The 19,039-nt window shown below is 35.1% G+C and overlaps 3 protein-coding genes and 1 pseudogene across 3 annotated transcripts; 3 read left to right on the forward strand and 1 right to left on the reverse strand.

Annotated features, from left to right (window-relative positions):
• Positions 1-1,134: 1,134 nt before the first annotated feature.
• Positions 1,135-4,745, forward strand: LOC123201080 (ER membrane protein complex subunit 7 homolog). Its single transcript, XM_044616530.1, has 7 exons — positions 1,135-1,338; positions 1,541-1,584; positions 2,549-2,660; positions 2,918-2,981; positions 3,076-3,192; positions 3,288-3,396; positions 4,295-4,745. The coding sequence occupies exons 1-7, from the start codon at positions 1,229-1,231 to the stop codon at positions 4,378-4,380; spliced, it is 642 nt and encodes a 213-aa protein (XP_044472465.1). The 5' UTR covers positions 1,135-1,228; the 3' UTR covers positions 4,381-4,745.
• Positions 4,746-5,237: 492 nt separating this feature from the next.
• Positions 5,238-10,090, forward strand: LOC123201078 (hydroxyproline O-galactosyltransferase HPGT3-like). Its single transcript, XM_044616529.1, has 12 exons — positions 5,238-5,547; positions 5,925-5,988; positions 6,430-6,479; positions 6,570-6,760; positions 7,125-7,185; positions 7,348-7,420; positions 7,817-7,940; positions 8,038-8,125; positions 8,321-8,371; positions 8,610-8,681; positions 8,871-8,983; positions 9,745-10,090. Exons 1-12 carry the CDS (start codon positions 5,420-5,422, stop codon positions 9,765-9,767), a joined length of 1,038 nt encoding a protein of 345 aa, XP_044472464.1. The 5' UTR covers positions 5,238-5,419; the 3' UTR covers positions 9,768-10,090.
• Positions 10,091-11,215: 1,125 nt separating this feature from the next.
• On the reverse strand, positions 11,216-13,411 carry LOC123201081 (phosphopantothenoylcysteine decarboxylase subunit SIS2-like). The gene is made up of 3 exons (XM_044616531.1): positions 13,101-13,411; positions 11,827-11,885; positions 11,216-11,738 (listed from the first exon to the last, which is right to left on the reverse strand). Exons 1-3 carry the CDS (start codon positions 13,224-13,226, stop codon positions 11,402-11,404), a joined length of 522 nt encoding a protein of 173 aa, XP_044472466.1. The 5' UTR covers positions 13,227-13,411; the 3' UTR covers positions 11,216-11,401.
• A 2,079-nt stretch (positions 13,412-15,490) lies between these two features.
• Positions 15,491-19,000, forward strand: LOC123200150 (annotated as a pseudogene).
• Positions 19,001-19,039: the final 39 nt, after the last annotated feature.

Here is a 19,039-nt window from a genome sequence, read left to right on the forward strand (position 1 = left end):
TTAATCAAAACCTAAAAATTGACAAATTGAAAATCTTCTTATATAAAAATAAAGATTAAATTATGATGTGATTGACTAGTTAAGTTCGAACAAAACTCAACTCATTAGTATTTAAAGTTTACCTTGTAAATAAATTTTTTTAACAATTTTTTTTCTTTTTATAATTTTATATTCAGACATATTAATTGTTCTATATTAAAATCATATTAAAGTTAACTTTTATTTAGACTTGGTTTCAAACTATAGCAAAATGCAACTTGAGAGTGAGAACTATAGTTTCTTCACATTTTGCGTCAAATTATTGTAATTTACTTACAAGATTTAATTAAAATAGACACCAATTTTTTTATATAAACCTTTTAAAGTAAACTTATAATGATTTTATTTTTCTAAACAAATTTAAATTTGCTTTTAATAATACCCCTCTCAGTTAATAACGTCATCCTCTCGATTAATTACGTTAGATTTGATATAATTTTTTTCGACAATCTTTGAGCATATTATATATGATAAGTTATAATTTGAATAATCAAAAACTTATTTGAAAACTAATCAATTTTTGTTATAATACAAATCGAAACAAAAAGATGAGCATAAGTAAAATTGATCAGTTTCTGAAAAGATGAATATAAGAATTAACCATTATTCGCATTTATATTCATCTTTTCGTTTCGCTCTCTATTAAAATAAAAATTGATCAATTTTTGAATAAGTTTTTGATTCTTCAAATCATAATTTATCAAACATAGTATGTTCAAAGGGTATTGGAAAAAACTATATCGAATCTTACATAATTAGCAGAGAGGATAACGTAATTAGCTGATAAATGTATTAATAAAAATAAAATAAAATTTATTTAAAAAAATAAAATCACTGTAAATTTGTTTTAAAAGATTTATGCGAAAAAATTCTCATAAATTTAAATAGGTTATTTGAGATTCGAAATATAACAAAATTACTAATTAATTCTAACTAATCAACTTTTTTTTAAAGAATTAAACTGGGATTGGAGGTACAAAATAATAGTACTGTTTGGCGTGGAACAGCAACAGCATTCGGTCCTATTAAATGTTGGCCCACATGATAGATCAACGTTCCAGATTTCATGATAAAATTAACCAAAATGGACGCTGTATTACACAAACAATGCAAAGCAGAACCGAAAGAAGACCAAGTGTTCTTCTGCTTTTAATCGTCACCCACTGGACTCGATTTCGATTCTCTGCAAATGTCTTATAATATGGCCGGCACTTTCAGATCTAAACTGGTTCCTGCAATACTTTTCGTGCCGTTATTATGCCTTTGTCTGATCTCTTCCGCCCTTGGCCTTTCATCTGGGTACGAGCTGTACACTTTCGCGATGACCATTGATTTTTTTATTTGTAGTTTTTGTTTTTATATAATTCGATGCCAGTCCGACTAATTGAAGTTTGATTTTTGTGTGTTCGTAAACCTAATTTGCTACTCATCCTCGGAATCTAAACAGGGGAAGAGTTCTCTCTCATTACATGATAATTATATATTTCGCTGCTTTTTGCAGGTCTGGCGATGGCTACACTATCAGTGGTAGATTGAAGATTCCGGGTGTGCTTTCTTACGAAACATTTAATTTTACTTCAGTATAGATCCATAGAATTTGAAAGTTTGGGTTAATTTTCTCATGTTTCAACATATCCTATTTGAGATTTTCGTCTTTGATTATGACTTGATTATTGAATAGGCAGGTGATATCAATGAGAAGTGCCCATATTGTTGGAGAAATGCAATTTATAAGTACCGGTTTATAGTTGCTGATTGAGCCATTTTGCCCCCTTTTTTTTTTTTTGGTTGTCTAAGGGTTTAACCTTTTTAGTTTGTTATATATTGTGAAATAATAAATGCTTTTCATTGTTTTACTTAGGATGGAAGGACCCTAGGCGGGTTACCGTATAAGTTGAGAATAGCACACTTCTTGAACTCATTCATCAAATATGGTATTCAATTTCCCAGTACTACTAGATGCACCAACAACGGGGACAATTGCTGATGTGTGATTGGATGTTATTTTTATCTTTAATTCAAATTCATCCAATCACATAATGACATGTCAACACTCATAACTGTGTTTGTGTCTATTGATAGTGCATGAAGTGTTATTGCAATTTGTAAAGGTACTCTTCAAAAGGTTGAAATACTTGCAGCACATCTAAATGCGGCTAAGAAGCTGGTCATTTGCTAACTCAGCCCAGGAATTTAAAAAACTTAAGTTGTGGATATATTCTCTAGATTCTAAAAAACTAAATAGTTACTCTAGTGAATACTGAAGCTGCCTCTAGTGCTATGAAGTTCAAGAGATGCTTCCAACATGGACGATGAAATATTTGTAGAGATAATATCATACGATAATTATTTTGGTTATTGCTTTGAAGTGTTGGACTGTGGCTTGGTTTATGATGTTAATTGTTATTATGGTTATGGTTGTTGCATGGGTATTCGTCTACCTGTTTATTCCCCTATTGTAATGGAATTAATTTACTTTTAGAATCATATAGCACTCTGCATTTGGCAGGTATGGGCACAACAGCGTTTGGTTCTCCTGGTGGAAAAATATCAAATGCCAAGGTTATACTCAATGGTGGCCAAAGTGTAACTTTTCTAAGGCCTGATGGATACTTTTCATTGTATCCTAATATTGCTGGTTTCCTTAGTGCATATTTGATTTTAAACTTGATTATGGCACTTTTTGAAACACTATTTTTCTTTTTATTCTTTTTTACTTTTCACAGATCCATATTATTATTCTGTTTATCTTAACCATTTTTTCTTTTTTAATTTTGAATTTTTTAATCCTACATCTAATTTTTTGTAGTATTGTGGAAGGACTGCTAGTATATTATTCTTTCAGCTTATTATTTTTCCTTAATGTGTATGCTTTAAGCCATAACATGTCAGCAGGGACTCATTTAATTGAAGTGGCTGCAATTGGCTATTTCTTTTCTCCAGTAGGTTTTCTATATCCATAAAATTCAGTCAATTTTTGATAATTCAATTATTGAATACGATTTCCGATGAGTGAATTCATTTGAAATTGCTTAGGTCCGAGTTGATGTTAGTGCTAGAAACCCTGGCAAGGTTCAGGCAGCATTGACAGAGAACAGGCGGGGTCTGAATGAATTAGTTTTAGAACCATTGAGAGAAGAGCAATATTATGAGGTTTAGTTATCTTTTCCTATTCATCTCAATAGTTTATTAGTTCTTAATTGTTATACATGCAGCACCTCATTTTTCCTTGATTTTAATTTTTGCAGATTAGGGAACCATTCTCCATAATGTCTGTTGTGAAAAGCCCAATGGGTCTCATGGTGGGGTTTATGCTGATGGTTGTGTTTTTAATGCCCAAATTAACGGAGAATATGGGTTAGTACTCTATTTGGTTTGCAACAATTTTATGTTTCACATTTCAACCATGGTCCTCTTGAAGCACTGACTTGCTGTAGATTTATGTGGGTTATGCCTGTTGGAGATTGGCAAGGCTTGCCTAAAAAATGCATTTACTTTCCTGGATTTTGTTTTAACTTCCAAAATCCAAAGTTAAGCTGAATTAATGGTAAAAAATGAAATTTTCTCATGTGTTTTATTCTTTTAATCTTAAACTCACAAATCAATTGATGGAAATACCCCTAGAAACTTTAGGAATAATGGTGGGAGTAAAATTTTTAGAAAATCCTATAGGTTTTAGGATTTTAATTTGAGCAATACTATGTGTACCCACTTTGGGTACACAAATGTATACACACTCATATGTGTCATCATATGATTGGTTATTGTTTTATTCTTAATTTAAAATCATCCAATCACATGATGACACATATAAATGTGTATATATTTGTGTACCCAAAGTGGGTACACATAGTTTTATTGTTTTAATTTAATTTGTATTTTACTTCAATATTTTTGGTGTATTAAATTTGGTTGTCTATTATATTATGATTATAATTTTAAGGCTATGATTGCACAAATCTTGATCACTAATACAAAATATTGGATTTCCTCTTCTATTTTCTCTGTAACTTCATGAAACACATGGGGTTTGACTGTATTACTCAATGAGACCTGCTTTTTGGATTTTCAGGGGTTTAGCAACCAATTGGATTTATTATAATTGATTGTAGAAAGCATACAATCAGCTCATTATGTGAAGCAAATGTATACTAATCAGTTTTTAGTTGCTGTATGAGTGACTTGGCTTAAAAATTGATTGATTAATTGATTACGGTTCCTTTATTCCTACTTACATTGGCTGTGGTATTGATAGATCCTGAAGAGATTAGACGTGCACAAGAGGAAATGGGGAGCCAAGGGGTTCCCTCTCTAGCAAACTTGTTACCGAGAAGCAGTTAGATATATGACTGGAAGTGCCAATCCTCCCTTCAAATTGAGCTTTTCTGCTACATTTCAGTGATCCAATTGATCGCCCATGAACCCTCTGCTGTCTACTGCAGCGAGCAAAATGATTCTACAAACAGATTATCCATTCTTTGCACTCAGAATGATCTACGTATGTTATGCCTTGGATTGCATGAAAGACAACAAGAAACGGGGTTTAACTTAACATGAATACCTGTTTAGAATTCTAGTTTGAATCTTGACAATGGCAATCCATCAAATTTTGTATATTTGTTGAAGCACTTGTTGATATGGTTATTATTGGTATTTTGACTCTTTTCTTTATCAATGAAGTGAAATACATACAGTGCTTCTGACCATTGTAATCTCAATTCTCCGAATGGGAAATTACATGCCATGTGCCTCAAAACATTCCAAAAAATCCAGTTCATTTTTTACTTTCTTTCCCTTTTGTGTCTCTGGTGCAACTGTTGCTTAGATATGTTTAGAGAAGGTCTGGATTGGAGCTGGGCTAATACGGGCTGGCTCCAATTCATGATGACCAGTTTGAATTTAATACCGTTCGAAATGATTAGAGACAACATTAGAAGGTAACCAGGGAGATAAATAGCATTATCATAAGAGGAAAAATATCAGGGGATTTCGGTTCAGATTCAGCCTTATTTTCTGGTTTTAGATTTCCTAATCAGGGAAATGTAATTATTACTCATTTATTTTGAACATAATTACTTTCCTCATAATATGGAAGGTACAGAGAATGAATTTATTATGTGAAATTACTAAAAAGATGAGATCCTCTAAGGCCCAAAACTTGCCTCACAGGGACTCAGGCCCTTAAAGTTACCGTCATTTCGTCTGTTTTTCATTTTCACGACAACTTGGTTGAAACCAAACGGTCACTCACTCACCTTCAAATTTTTCTTTCAACAAATGGATACATACATAAATATATACATGTACATACATTGACTAGATTGATATAAAGAGTTCAAATCAAATTCTCTGGCTTTGTTACTTAGATTGAGCTATTGCGATGGACAACAGCTTACCGACTTCTACGAAACCGGATAGGAGGTCGAGATCGAAGCCTCTACAGACATCCAAACCTTCAATTGTCATGGCTTTCTTCTCTTGCGTTGCTTGGCTCTACGTCGCCGGCCGGTTGGTTAATCTTTCTCAATTACTCTTCTGCTTGGTTTCCGTGAAAATGTAGGAAATTTCCTTGGGAAAATGAAGCTCCTGAATCGTGATGGCAGAATTATACCTGTACTGTGTTTGGTTGCGTGATATTCTGATGTTTTGTGGCATTTAATTGCAATATATGTGGCCAATTTGATTGTTCCAACTGTAGATTTGGCTTGGATCCTCGATTTTATTTCCGTGTAATTGATTTTGAGTAATTATATTATCGCTTCAGTTCAATATTGGAGCGTATTTTTCAGTGAATGTATTACAATTCGTTAAATTCTCCCATATACCAAACTGATGTATTTTTCATGACTTTTTTCCTTGATTCTTTTCGTCTCTCTAATAATCAGGCTGTGGCAAGATGCTGAGAACAGAACATTGCTTACAAGTCTTCTTAAGAAGAACTCAGAGCAGGTTTAGTCAAGCTCGTATATTGTTATTATTCTGGTTACTTAGGCTACGTTTGGTTTAGGGATGGATTTGAGCCCGCTTGGCTCGGACTTGAATTCATGTTTGGCTTGAGGTCGGGGTTTTGTTAGGGATTCATCCTTTGTGTAACTGTTTATCTTGCCGGTGATACTGTTCATCAGCTCAAACAAACTCAAGCTGAAGTTTGAGTTGGGCAATTTGGATTTGAGCTGAGCTTGAGTCAGTCCTTGTTTGGGCTCAACTCAACTCAAATCCACTCTTAGTTTGGTTGCTAGAAAGTTCTACAGTAAATGAGAATTTTTGTTTTTATTTTGTTTGTGTTATCATAGTAACCATATTGTACACCCGAACATCTGCTGATATCTTATTAGTTTTTGGTTTTTCTTTTATATTATGTGTATTTATGATTTTTTTTCTTTGTGGCAGAGACCCAAGGTTCTTACAGTGGAAGATAAATTAATGCTCCTTGGATGCAAGTATGTTACTTGAGGTCTTTTGTGGTTTCCTCTGATTATTTTCATTGTTGAGATGGTTCTTTGTGTTTTAATTTGTGTTACTGCTTTTAGAGACCTGGAGAGAAGGATTGTGGAAGCTGAGATGGATTTGACATTGGCCAAGAGTCAGGGATATATGAAGAACCAGTTGTGGCAAAATGATTCTTCTTCAGGGAAAAGGCTTCTTGCTGTTATAGGCGTTTATACTGGATTTGGTAGTCGCTTGAAGCGAAATGTGTTTAGAGGGACTTGGATGCCCAGAGGTTGGTTCCAAGCAATTAATGTTATGTTAGAAGACTACAGCTTAGTTCAACTTGAAACTTTCTGATAATGTCTTATGAAATTACTATTTTAAAGCTAAAATTTCTATATCTTGTTATGCAGTTGACTTGAAAAATCTTTATCATTGTTTAAACCATTTCCAGGATGTAATTTGTGATATTTTGTTAGGCTGTGACTTTTGTGGATTCTGTTACTTATCCCTTCCCTTTCAGTTTATGTTAACATAGATCTGGTGAATAAAGTCCATGATTGTTGCAAAATCTTAATGATGTCTTGCTATCAGTAGCTGTAAATAGAAATATATGTGCTTTCGTACTGCATATTTTAAACATTATTGTCTTGCAGATGATGCCTTGAGAAAACTTGAGGAAAGAGGAGTGGTCATACGTTTTGTGATTGGTCGAAGGTTTGCACACAAGCTCTAATCCTTTTGTTAATATCTATTTGGCTTTCTTTTTCCTTTTCAGTTGTTTGATTGTTTGGCTCCTGTGGTATTTCTGGTGTTACAATTATTATTAGTACTAATGGATATTCTTTGATAATAATTTTATGGTTTTGAATCCGGCAGTCCCAATCGTGGTGATAGCTTAGATCGGAATATCGATGAGGAAAATCGCACTACAAAGGATTTCTTGATTCTTGTAAGCAGTAATAACTAAATTTATTACATTTTTCTGGTTGAAATATTTGCTGTTGATTTTGAATAAATCACCAGAAATAGATTATGAATATATGGTACAAGACTAGCGTAATCATCATGTTTCGAAATCTAATTTCTGAAATTCTTATTTCCTTTAAAAAAAAAAAAAAGAAAGATACCCAGGGTGAATATTACTTGCCTGCATTTCGATGATCAATCTTTTTTTGTGGTGTACGAGTAGTTTATAGACAGACTTGTTCAAAAGCCAATCCCCTTCCTTATTTTCTCCCCGCCAAAGTTTTTGGTTGAGTATTGAGTAGTTTTACAATAGTTGACTATCCAAAAGTTGGCCAAGTGCAATATATAGGATATGAATATGTCATATTATCTCTATCAGGAAGCTCATGAGGAAGCTCAAGAAGAGTTGCCCAAAAAAGCAAAGTACTTCTTCAGCACTGCAGTTCAAATGTGGGATGCAGAGTTTTATGTAAAGGTTGATGATGATATTGACCTTGATCTAGGTAGATCTTTGCATACAATCTGTTTCTATAAAACATCATTAATTAGCATAGCCTAGTTATTAAAATTTTTGGATCAACTTGTTACCTGGCATCACAGAGGGACTGATTGGACTTCTTGATCATAGTCGTGGTCAAGATGGTGCTTATATTGGATGCATGAAGTCAGGGGATGTTATAACTGAAGAGTATGTTACCATATCTTATTGGACTTAATCATGATTGCTTATTTGTTTCTACATGGCTGATCTAAACACACATTTGCTCCAAATTTTCAGAATTTGTTGTTCTTTAAAATATGGAAGAGCTTTCCTAATTCATTTCAAATACTAGGATATAGCATACCAATCTAGAATCTCATCAATAATCTTTTTGAACTTCAGGGGAAAGCAATGGTATGAACCTGATTGGTGGAAATTCGGGGATGGGAAATCGTAAGTGGATCATATTTGTCATTTTGGTACATTTTTGTATATACTTATGTAATCTCATGTCACCTTTTATTTTTTGTCATTTTGTTCTTCTTGATTGTGGTTTTGTTCAATTGATGGTACAGTAACTGTAAGTGAATTTTCTCTCTGTGGAAAATTTCCTTATTTTATAGATATTCCTGAGTATTGCTTCAGTAGCTGCAATATGAAAACAGAGTTTGCTAACTTTGTCCCCATTCAGGTACTTCCGACATGCATCTAGTGCAGTTATCGTGCTCTCCGAAAATTTAGCTCAATATATCAACATAAACAGGTTAGCTGTCAATTATATTGCTGAAAGAGTGGTATCTATTCAGATATGAAGTTCTGGTTAATTTTGGTTGTGTTTTGCCCGGTGATTCTGTGCACTTATATGCTGATTTATAATATCCTAGAATCATGTCCAATGAAATGCAACTGAACATGAGTTTCAATCTTATGTTCTATTCTTTGTTGCTTGCAGTGCATCTCTAAAGACATATGCACATGACGATACATCAGTGGGTTCCTGGATGATGGGTGTCCAAGCAACATATAAAGACGAGAATCGTCTTTGCTGCAGTAGCATTAACCAAGGTGAACTTCCTTCCTAGGTGTCTGACATTTGGTTTCTGTCTTTCACTTGTTAGTCAATGACCGAGAGGTACAATCTAATGACAAGATAGGTCGATCTGGTTAATTAAAGTATGAATCATTGATTGAAAATTTTGAAAAGAGTCACTACTAACCTATCCATGCCATGGTTTTGAAAATTGAACTAGCCAGTTGGACCTATTTGATCGGGGACCAGGGGCAAGTCTAGTCCTGTTGATGGATTAAACTGCTAAAAGCTATGAACCATGATGAATGGCAGTCGAACGAACCCAAATATTCCAGTTCATCGTTCAACTACTAATTTACCCTTGTGTTGACATCAACATACAAATAATCAATTTTTTATTGCAGTGGCCAAGACTTGAACTTGAGTCCCAACCGTTGGCATGACATGCGGAGCACCACCAGCCACACAGTTTAACCTATATTTTGGATATTATAAAGAAAATTAAAAAATTTTGCATTTGCTAAAACTTGAACCCAATATATTGTGTTATCAAACAAAATTCAATTTTAAATAAATGAAATTTGAATTTTATATTTAATGATTAAATAGTATAAATTGTTTTGAATATTATTTTTATTATGTATTATACAGCACACTGGTCTAACCACCAGTTAATTGGTTAATTAGCTAGTTGACCTGTATCAATCCTTTCATTGTGTCAATGCCCATTCCAGGTCTAAAAACATTGATTCATGCAACTTTTGTTAACAACCTGCTTTTCATTTTTATTTTTCAGATAAGGTGTGTTCCTTGGCTTGATTGAAGGGGCAGCTCGACAAACCATATCGACTTGGTTGTTAGCTGTTGGCATTGAACTAGACTTTGTGAGCATTATCATTGCTTTGGGTACTAGCTGTGCATGCTTCTTGGTTGCATATTGCAGTGCAGAATTTGTGAGGGCATCAAGATCATTCTTTTTAGATGTAGAGACTGGAACATCGGTCAATATAACTGCAAATCATTGAGGATGCTAAATGCTGAAATACTGGTAAGTTGGTAACAGAAATTTGTCTGTTATCAATATCGAAGCCATAATGAATTTTCCAATGGAATAATACAGTTTTTGTTGGTTGAACAGTTAAGTACTTGAGTGGTAAATTTGATTTATGCCAATGCCATTTATATTCATAAAAAATTGTAGATGATGGTCAAACTGTTCAAACTAATTTCTATCCAGAGATGAACTTGAACATTGATGGGAACCAGAAAAAATGGTCTCTATTAAAGCTGGTGGTAGTTCATAATATCATAGAATACTGTTTATGTCGTGTCTTTTTGTATTACAGGTTAGAAAACACTCAATTCAAATACAATTTGAATTAGAATTGTATCGAAAACACCTAATCCAAGCATTACCCTTTTTATGAATAGGTTTGACATTATTTTAGAAAGAAGTCATTTCATGGTATAAAACAATTTATTTTGACATGAAATGACATGTTTTTATTTATATGTGACTAAGGGTGGATTTGAATATAAGTGGATCATTGGTGATAAAAGTTTTCAGAAAAGCCTTCAGAAAGCGTTAGTGATAATGAAAAATCGTTAGAAGAAAGCAAATCGGCAAATTGAACATTGAGAAATGACCCAACTTAGTTAACAAGTTGTCATTACAAACAAATCTGGGTGAAAATTACTTTTGCACCTTTATCATAAATAAAAAACTTTGACAAGAATAATTAATTATATAGATAATTTTTCTATTTAAAAAAAAAAACCGTATACGTTATATTATTAATTTGTTATTGGCAATAAAAAACTTTCCTTTGATGAATTATACTCCCTTTGAAGTTGGCTTCCATCAACTTCTACTCCGTGTTTAGTCACAAGTTAAAAATTTATTGTATCCCACCAGGCGTTGGTAAGGCTAGTTTCAACGTGGCGGTGCAATGTCATGTTGATTTCAATATACATTTACATCGACGTTTTGCTAACATCAACATGCCATTTGCAAATGCTGGGGTTTGAACCCAAACCTGAACCTAGTAGCATAGTGCAACACCATTTAACCATAAATACCAGTTGGACCGGGCTCTTGACCAGGTCACGGCCCAGTCCGTTTATTAAAGTATTGATCAAAGCATCATTTCGATGATCCAGCGGTTTCTAGCTGCATAACTCCTGCAAAGTAAAATAAAACTTCTGACTTGACATAATGATCCAAGAAAAAGCAAATAAATTAAAGGACCAAAAAGTTGGCAAATAGGTAACCATAAGAGAGATGTAATATTAGAAATATAATAAAACAAAGTTTAATCCACAAAAGTACCTAAATCATCTCTACTCTAATGCAGAGATGAACCTTAAATCCCACTCAACTTAGGCACCTACCTCAATCCCCCTAACCATAAGGCAAATTAGAAAACACAACATGAGAATGAAACACTCTGGCCTCATTTTCTTTTCTTAGCTGGTGGCTGAGGAATCTCTTCCTCATCTTCCTCATCCTCCTCTTCTTCTTCTTCCTCGTCGTCATCATCAGCCTCCTCATCTTCTTCATCGTCATCTTCTTCATCTCCACTTCCATTATCACCATTGGCTGCAGGCTCATCCTCAGGATCCCCTTCATTGTCACCTTCTTCATCAGAACCATCCTCGTCCTCACCAGCATCCTCATCCTGATCATCCGCAGCATCCTCATCATCATCCTCTTCATCATCCTCAGTGTCACTGCCATCTTTGTTCTCAGGACCAGGCTTTTTCACTGCATAAAGCTCAGAGAATGGAAACCTGCATAACAAAACTTATTTGGTTTTTTCCCTCCTTTAAAGCAACAGGACAGAAGAGAAAACAATGTAGAAGGAACCTTGTCACAAACCTCCCAAATGTTCCAAGTTCTTTATCAAAGATATTCTTTGCATTGGGTATAAATTCCATCTGAACAATGAAACCAAAAACTGTGCTAAGGCAATTTTGTGAAGGGAATAAGGCAGGGACAAGTTTATTAGAAAAAAATGATATCTATGCAAACAAAAAAGAAGTACCTTAACACCACATGTACACTCTATTTAGACCATTCAAAATATACAACAAAACTAACAATATAAAATTGATAATATTGGAAGAACATAAATGAACAGTGACTTAAATAGGCACTATATCAGCTTATTTGCTTCACAGTTCCATTTAGGCTGACAATTACTATTGAAGATGAGGAGTACCTTGGATACCTAAAATTTTCAACCTAAATCCCGACACCACAGTTACAGAGCATGCTCAACCAAGCTTAAATGAAAAAGTAAAGTAAAATGTGCGAATTATTTCATCTATTTATGAATAAGGCTTAAAGAACACTCACAAATACAATAACAGGCATGTCACATAAGTCATCATAACTGGTTCAATAAGTTAAATAATTTCCATTTCCATTCACATTAACAAAGAAAAACTTGAAGATTTACAAATGATAATTAAGCAAATAACGTCCCTCTTTCATTTCCCCCCTCTCCTCAAGGCAGCCTCTTTCTTGCATATGCATTCTAAAATGAAATTCATAATTGGAAGGCTCTCTAATTTCTTTTCCTTACTTTTTTTTCCCTCTCTCAGTCTCTTAGTGAACTGGGACTAAGATATATGCCTAACCAACTCCAACCACAGCCCACTAGTACAGAGAAATTTTGACAAAGCATAGCATTGCCATCAGCGACAAGTTTACCACATTTAAAAAGCAATAGATTTTATAAAGTTATCCATAAAGCTCTAGAGAAGTAACAGAAAACCACTACTATGTCAAAAGAAACATTTCAACACCGCAACAAATCATAATGACAAATAATTTGGGTCAAAAACATCTAAGTGCGGCCACAACCCAACCCATGAAGAAATCCCAGAAAGAGTGTTCCCTATAAGAAAATGAAAACCCTAAAAAAATTCAGCATTTTTCTGAAACTATAGATAAATCAATGCCAACATTTCTACCTCCACAATGATGTGAGATCTACAGAGAAACACAGAAAGCAACACCAAATAACTACAATTACTGTGGTAAACAAGGAAGTTTGACAATAAATTCACGTATAGCAGAAGTTTACTACTTTAATCGCATACAAAACAACATAGCACAACACAAAAACGCAAGGGAAGGTAAATTACCATAAAGAGATACCAAGTAATTGAATTTTTTAGGACAATGGCTGTCTCAGCCACCAGATTTTCCATTGTAGAAAGAAAAATGCTGTCCAAAACAACAGCGTTTGAGCAGAGGCTTTGTACTTCCATTCCCAAGATACAGCTAGAAACAGAGACACAATTAAATCTACAGAGAGATTTTGAAAAGGATAAAAAAAGGCCAAATTGAGAAAAGAATTAATGATGAAAAGTGTTTAAAGAGATGAAAGGAAACAATTAGGGTTTTGAAATTGGAGGTTTAACTAGGGTTTTGAAGATATATTTTGCTAAAAACGCATGGGACCACTGGCTCTAGAAAGACTTGTATTATAGAATGACAGGTTAGTGTTCCCGTTTGAAATGACAGGCAAAATCAGGACCGTAGATTGTGTCAGACCTAGGCGATAATATAATAATAATTTTTTAAAAAAAAAAAAACTCAACAAGTCATATGTTGGGCTGCAAACTAGCTCAAGACATTCGCGGCTTAGTTCATGTCGGGTTAAGCTCACGTTCAGGTGGTTGGATAAGAGCTTAAATCTTACATTTAACTCTCTGAACTCTAATTTTCTAACTTTGAATATGTGGCTATTGATAGACATTTATTTTACAAGGTTTAATTAAAATTTTAACTTATTCTCATTCTCCCTGTCTTTTTTACTTCTTCCCCTTTTCTCCTGCCACCATAATCCTCACGGTTAAGATCTATTTTTCTTCTCTTTGTACATGTGAGTCTCCAAATATGCAACAAAACCACCGTTTAGATGCTGGTGAGGAAACAGGCTAGCTGGGATTAGTGTAGCTTGCTATTATACAAAACCACCCTTCTGTGTACTGATCCTACATACTCTTTACTCTAATGAATTGTTGTATTTTTCTTGTATCTGCAATTGCAGTCAGAGGGTTTCTTGTGGTTCAGTTATTTTTTCTTTTCCAGTTTTGGACAATCGAATTATAGCAAAGTGATAATAAAACCCACAAATCTAAGAGGAATTGTTTAAGCAGCAAAGGCTTGAGGTTAAGGATATGAAACCACCTAATTCATAGAGGCATTAAATTACAATTTGACATTAAGAACTCAGCATATCGAACTATCTTCCATGCTTGCAACTGCAGATATCAAAGCCGATCTACACCAATGCAGGTAATGCCAAAATGCCAGTAGCAAGGTTCCCCCTCAATTATGGCAACCAAGCTTATGGTTAATGACACTACAGACAGCAATCCTCAAGACGCTCGTTCTGCTTTGTCCAAGAATGATTCATATCTCATGTCAGCATCAGGAGGGATAATCTTCTTGTTCAACGTGCTAACATTTCAGGTAACTCAAGAAAAATGTGAACTGTAACAGACATCTGCAATTATTTAGTGCTGTGTCATACATATACATTTCATTAACCAAGGGTGAATTTATTTTTTTTTCTTTTTTTTCATTTTAGTGTACAGTAGTTTGTAAAGCCTTTGCAGATGCCACACTATTTCTAAAGCTACACATAAACTCAAATTTTTCTTAAAGTACATAGAGATTGAAAAGCAAACTTTAATGCTGTGAATATAATGGCCTTGCCTTCTCTAATGCTGTGAATATAATGGTTTCTTCTGGAGCAGATGGTCAGGTTAAATGGCCTGCATACCATGTAAGCATTCCCATTTTCTCCTGCAGATTTCTGTGTGGAATGTTGATAGTTGGAAAAAGCAGAAAAACAAATTGTTGCCTGTTCTTAGTGTGAAAATGCCCATAGCACCAACTGACACCCATGTCCAGTTTCATCAAGACCAGATAGGCTTCCTTGCTTTTAATGGGACTCATCTAGCAATATATATCAAGTCAAGGAATTCGAATGTCTGAAGCAGGTTTCAAATTGCTTTCTAATCCTGCAGGCTGTTTATTGAATAAGTGGGGCCCCTAACATTGCAACGTTAGCCCAAGACTAACGATGAGTTAGCATACAACCAACTCATGTGATTGTTGAGGTTGTCAAATGCAATGTTTTAAGTGTAATATATGTGAATTGAACTCGCATTGAAAAGTTCAAGGTTCTCCAATATGAAAACCACATTTATTTTTGTGTTTAGTTCAATACTGAAGTTACATTTTCTTCTGCAACTTGAAACCAATTCTAAATAATGAAAGTTGAATCTAAATAAAGTTGGATTCAAACTGAACTCAAATTTGGATTTATAAGTTTGATTTGGCTTAAGAGAGTTGAGCTCTGTGCTCAAATTCAAGTTTCAACGAGTTTTCGTAAGGCCAAACTTGAGTTTAAGTTCAGGTTTGGCTTGTTTATTTAACAAAATTAAATTTATTTATTAATTTTAAACCCTGAACCAAATATTTAAGTTTCAATTGACAGTGGATTAAATCGAAAGTAATTTAAGTTTTAATTAGTCCATGATCTTGAATTAACTTTCCAGTTCATTTCAAACTGAATCTTGTTTGTGTTTGACCCAGACAGATTTCAGAGGTCGTTGACTTCAACGAAACCTTAAAAAAGAAATGTTTGTTCGTTTGTTTGTCCTTGACACACCATTTCTCCCTCTAATCCCATCCCATCGTTTCTTTGAATTCGATTTTAAGGTTTCTGAAATTAAAGCGTCTGATTTTAAATTTAAATCATGGGGAAGCCGACTGGGAAGAGGAAGAACCAAGAGACGGGTTCGGGTTCAGCAGTAACACCGAGACTTGGTGATACCGCCGAGGCTAAGTCAACCAAAGTGATGTTGGATCGCCCCAGCTCAAAAGCTTTCGATGAAGACACAGCGATGTTCATAAGCATGTCACAAGAGCTTAAAGAAGAAGGTAACAAACTCTATCAAAAACATGACCATGAAGGCGCCATCTTAAAGTACGAAAAAGCCCTTAAACTGTTGCCTAAAAATCATATTGATGTTGCTTCTTTGAGAAGTAGCATGGCTGCCTGTTATATGCAATTCGGACTTGGCGAGTACCCACGTGTAATTTATGAGTGTAATTTGGCTTTAGAGGTTTCACCTAAGAATAGCAAAGCTTTGTTGAAGAGAGCTAAGTGTTATCAGGAGTTAAATCGGTTGGATTTTGCGTTTAGGGATGTTCATAATGTGTTGAATATGGAACCTAATAATTTGTCCGCATTAGAGATTTTAGAAAGTGTGAAGAAGAGTATGATTGATAAGGGAATTTATATTAATGAGAAAGTTAAAGAAATTGGTTTGGATAATAGTGTGGAGATCCTGGGGGCTTCACATTTGCGTAGAGTAGTGAAAGAAAAATTGAAAAAGAAGAAAAAGAGTGGTAAAAGCGAGGAGAAGGAGGAGGATAATAAGGCCATCGTGGAGGAGAAGGTTAGTGATGTTAAGGATAATGACGTGGCTGGCAAGAAGGTGAATAATGTTAAGGTCAAAGAAGTGGTTGCTAAGAAGATGAGTGATGTTGAGGTTAAAGATGTGGTTCCTAAGAAGGTGAGTGATTTTGAGGATAAAAATGTGATTACCAAGGTTCTAGAGGAAGAGGCTGAGGTGACGAAAACTGTTAATGAAGAAGAAAAAGCAGTTATCAAGACGGTGAAATTGGTGTTTGGGGATGATATAAGGTGGGCTCAGTTGCCGGTTAATTGCAGTATTAGATTGGTGAGGGACATAGTGCGGGATAGGTTTCCGTGCTTGAAGGGTGTTTTTGTGAAATATAAGGATAAGGAGGGCGATTTGGTCATAATTAACACAACCGATGAGCTGAGATATGCTGAATTGTTGGGTGATTCACAGGGTTATCTTAATTTTATATTGCTGAAGTTAGTCCGGATCAAGAACCAGCTTATGAAGGCATGGTCAATCAGGCAGAGATGCATGACAGCAAACAGGAATCAAGTAATTTTGTTGAGAATGGGAAGGTGGACCCAGGTGTAGAAGATGAAAAGGGATCGACTTGCATCGAGGACTGGATTATTCAGTTTGCACGACTGTTTAAAAACCATGTGGGATTTGATTCTGATGCCTATTTGGATCTTCATGAAGTCGGAATGAAGTTATACTCTGGGGCAATGGAGGATACTGCAACAGATGAAGAATCTCAGGAACTTTTTGAAATTGCTGCCGATCAGTTCCAAGAGATGGCAGCTCTGGCATTGTTCAATTGGGGAAATGTTCACATTTCAAAGGCAGGGAAGCGGATCTTTTTCCCAGAAGATGGTACACGAGAATCCATACTTGTGCTGGTTAATACTGCATATGAGTGGGCCAAAAATGAGTACGTTAAGGCAGGAATCAGGTATGAAGAGGCTCTAAAGATAAACCAGACTTCTATGAAGGTTTTCTTGCACTTAGGCAACAACAGTTTGAGCAAGCAAAGCTTTGCTGGTACCGTGCAATTGGGAGCAAGATTGATTTAGAGAGTGGGCCTTCCCAGGAGATGGCAGCTCTGGCATTGTTCAATTGGGGAAATGTTCACATTTCAAAGGCAGGGAAGCGGATCTTTTTCCCAGAAGATGGTACACGAGAATCCATACTTGCGCTGGTTAATACTGCATATGAGTGGGCCAAAAATGAGTACGTTAAGGCACTAATCAGGTATGAAGAGGCTCTAAAGATAAACCAGACTTCTATGAAGGTTTTCTTGCACTTAGGCAACAACAGTTTGAGCAAGCAAAGCTTTGCTGGTACCATGCAATTGGGAGCAAGATTGATTTAGAGAGTGGGCCTTCCCAGGAGGTCCTGGAGCTTTATAACAAAGCTGAGGACAGCATGGAGAAAGGCATGCAGATGTGGGAGGAGATGGAGGAGCAGCGTCTAAATGGTCTATCCAAATTTGACAAATACAAAGATCAGTTGCAGAAATTGGGATTGGATGGATTGCTTAAAGATGTACCTCCAGAAGAAGCTGCAGACCTGTCTACAAATATGAGTTCACAGATATATCTATTGTGGGGTACCTTACTGTATGAGAGATCTGTTGTTGAATATAAGCTAGAGCTTCCAACTTGGGAAGAATGTTTGGAGGTTGCGGTTGAAAAGTTTGAACTTGCTGGAGCTTCTCCCACAGATATAGCTGTCATGATAAAGAATCATTGTTCCAATCAAAATGCACTGGAAGGTAACAAAATGCTTTTACATTCATGTTGCTCATTGGAACTGTTTTCATTCTCAACTTTTGAAAGCTTTGAATTAGAAACATCTAACCACTGTGCAAAATTTGCAGGTCTAGGCTTCAAAATTGATGAGATGAAATAGTACAAGCATGGAATGAGATGCATGATGCTAAGAAGTGGCAGATCGGTGTTCCATCTTTCCGAATAGAACCATTGTTCCGTCGGCAGGCTCCAAGACTTCATTATGTGTTGGAAAATATGTGAAATTTTTTGCTTATGGTTGGCTATTCTTTAAGGGCATCAAATAAATGCTTCTACTCTTTCATTCATTTTTCAAGAGCTATGTTGTTCGTGTCTTAAATAGGTAAGACCATTTCCATTGTTGCTCTTGTTAAATGATGGGATTTCTCTTTGGTTGCATCTATGAGTTACATGTTGATTGAACTGAGTGTAACCATTTCGACTCTGCTCTTGATTTCAGGTGTATATTTTTTTTAACAGACAATCCATGTCAAGCTCGATGTTTTGGGATCAGCGAGCACAGTGTCAGTTTTTATAGAAGCAAGTTTGTGACTGGGCCGTAAGGCTGTTCATATGGATTTTTCTCATTTACTGTGTAATTGGTGGGTTATCTTATGTTGAGTATTGAGATAGTGGGTATATGATTTGATTTGTTCATACTTATTTGTAGACTGTAAAAATTTTTGCGTGTGTACGGCAGTGTAATTCTTTTATGTACATGGGAAGATTTGAACAGCATGGAACTTTTACTATATTGATGTTGACTTCAAGTGCATATTCAGAAATAAAGCTGATGTTCATCCATTTTTACGGTGGCAGTTGAGAATCTTTATGTAAACTTTG

This window comes from Mangifera indica, chromosome 17, assembly GCF_011075055.1.
Source record: "Mangifera indica cultivar Alphonso chromosome 17, CATAS_Mindica_2.1, whole genome shotgun sequence".
Classification (NCBI taxonomy): Eukaryota; Viridiplantae; Streptophyta; class Magnoliopsida; order Sapindales; family Anacardiaceae; genus Mangifera; species Mangifera indica.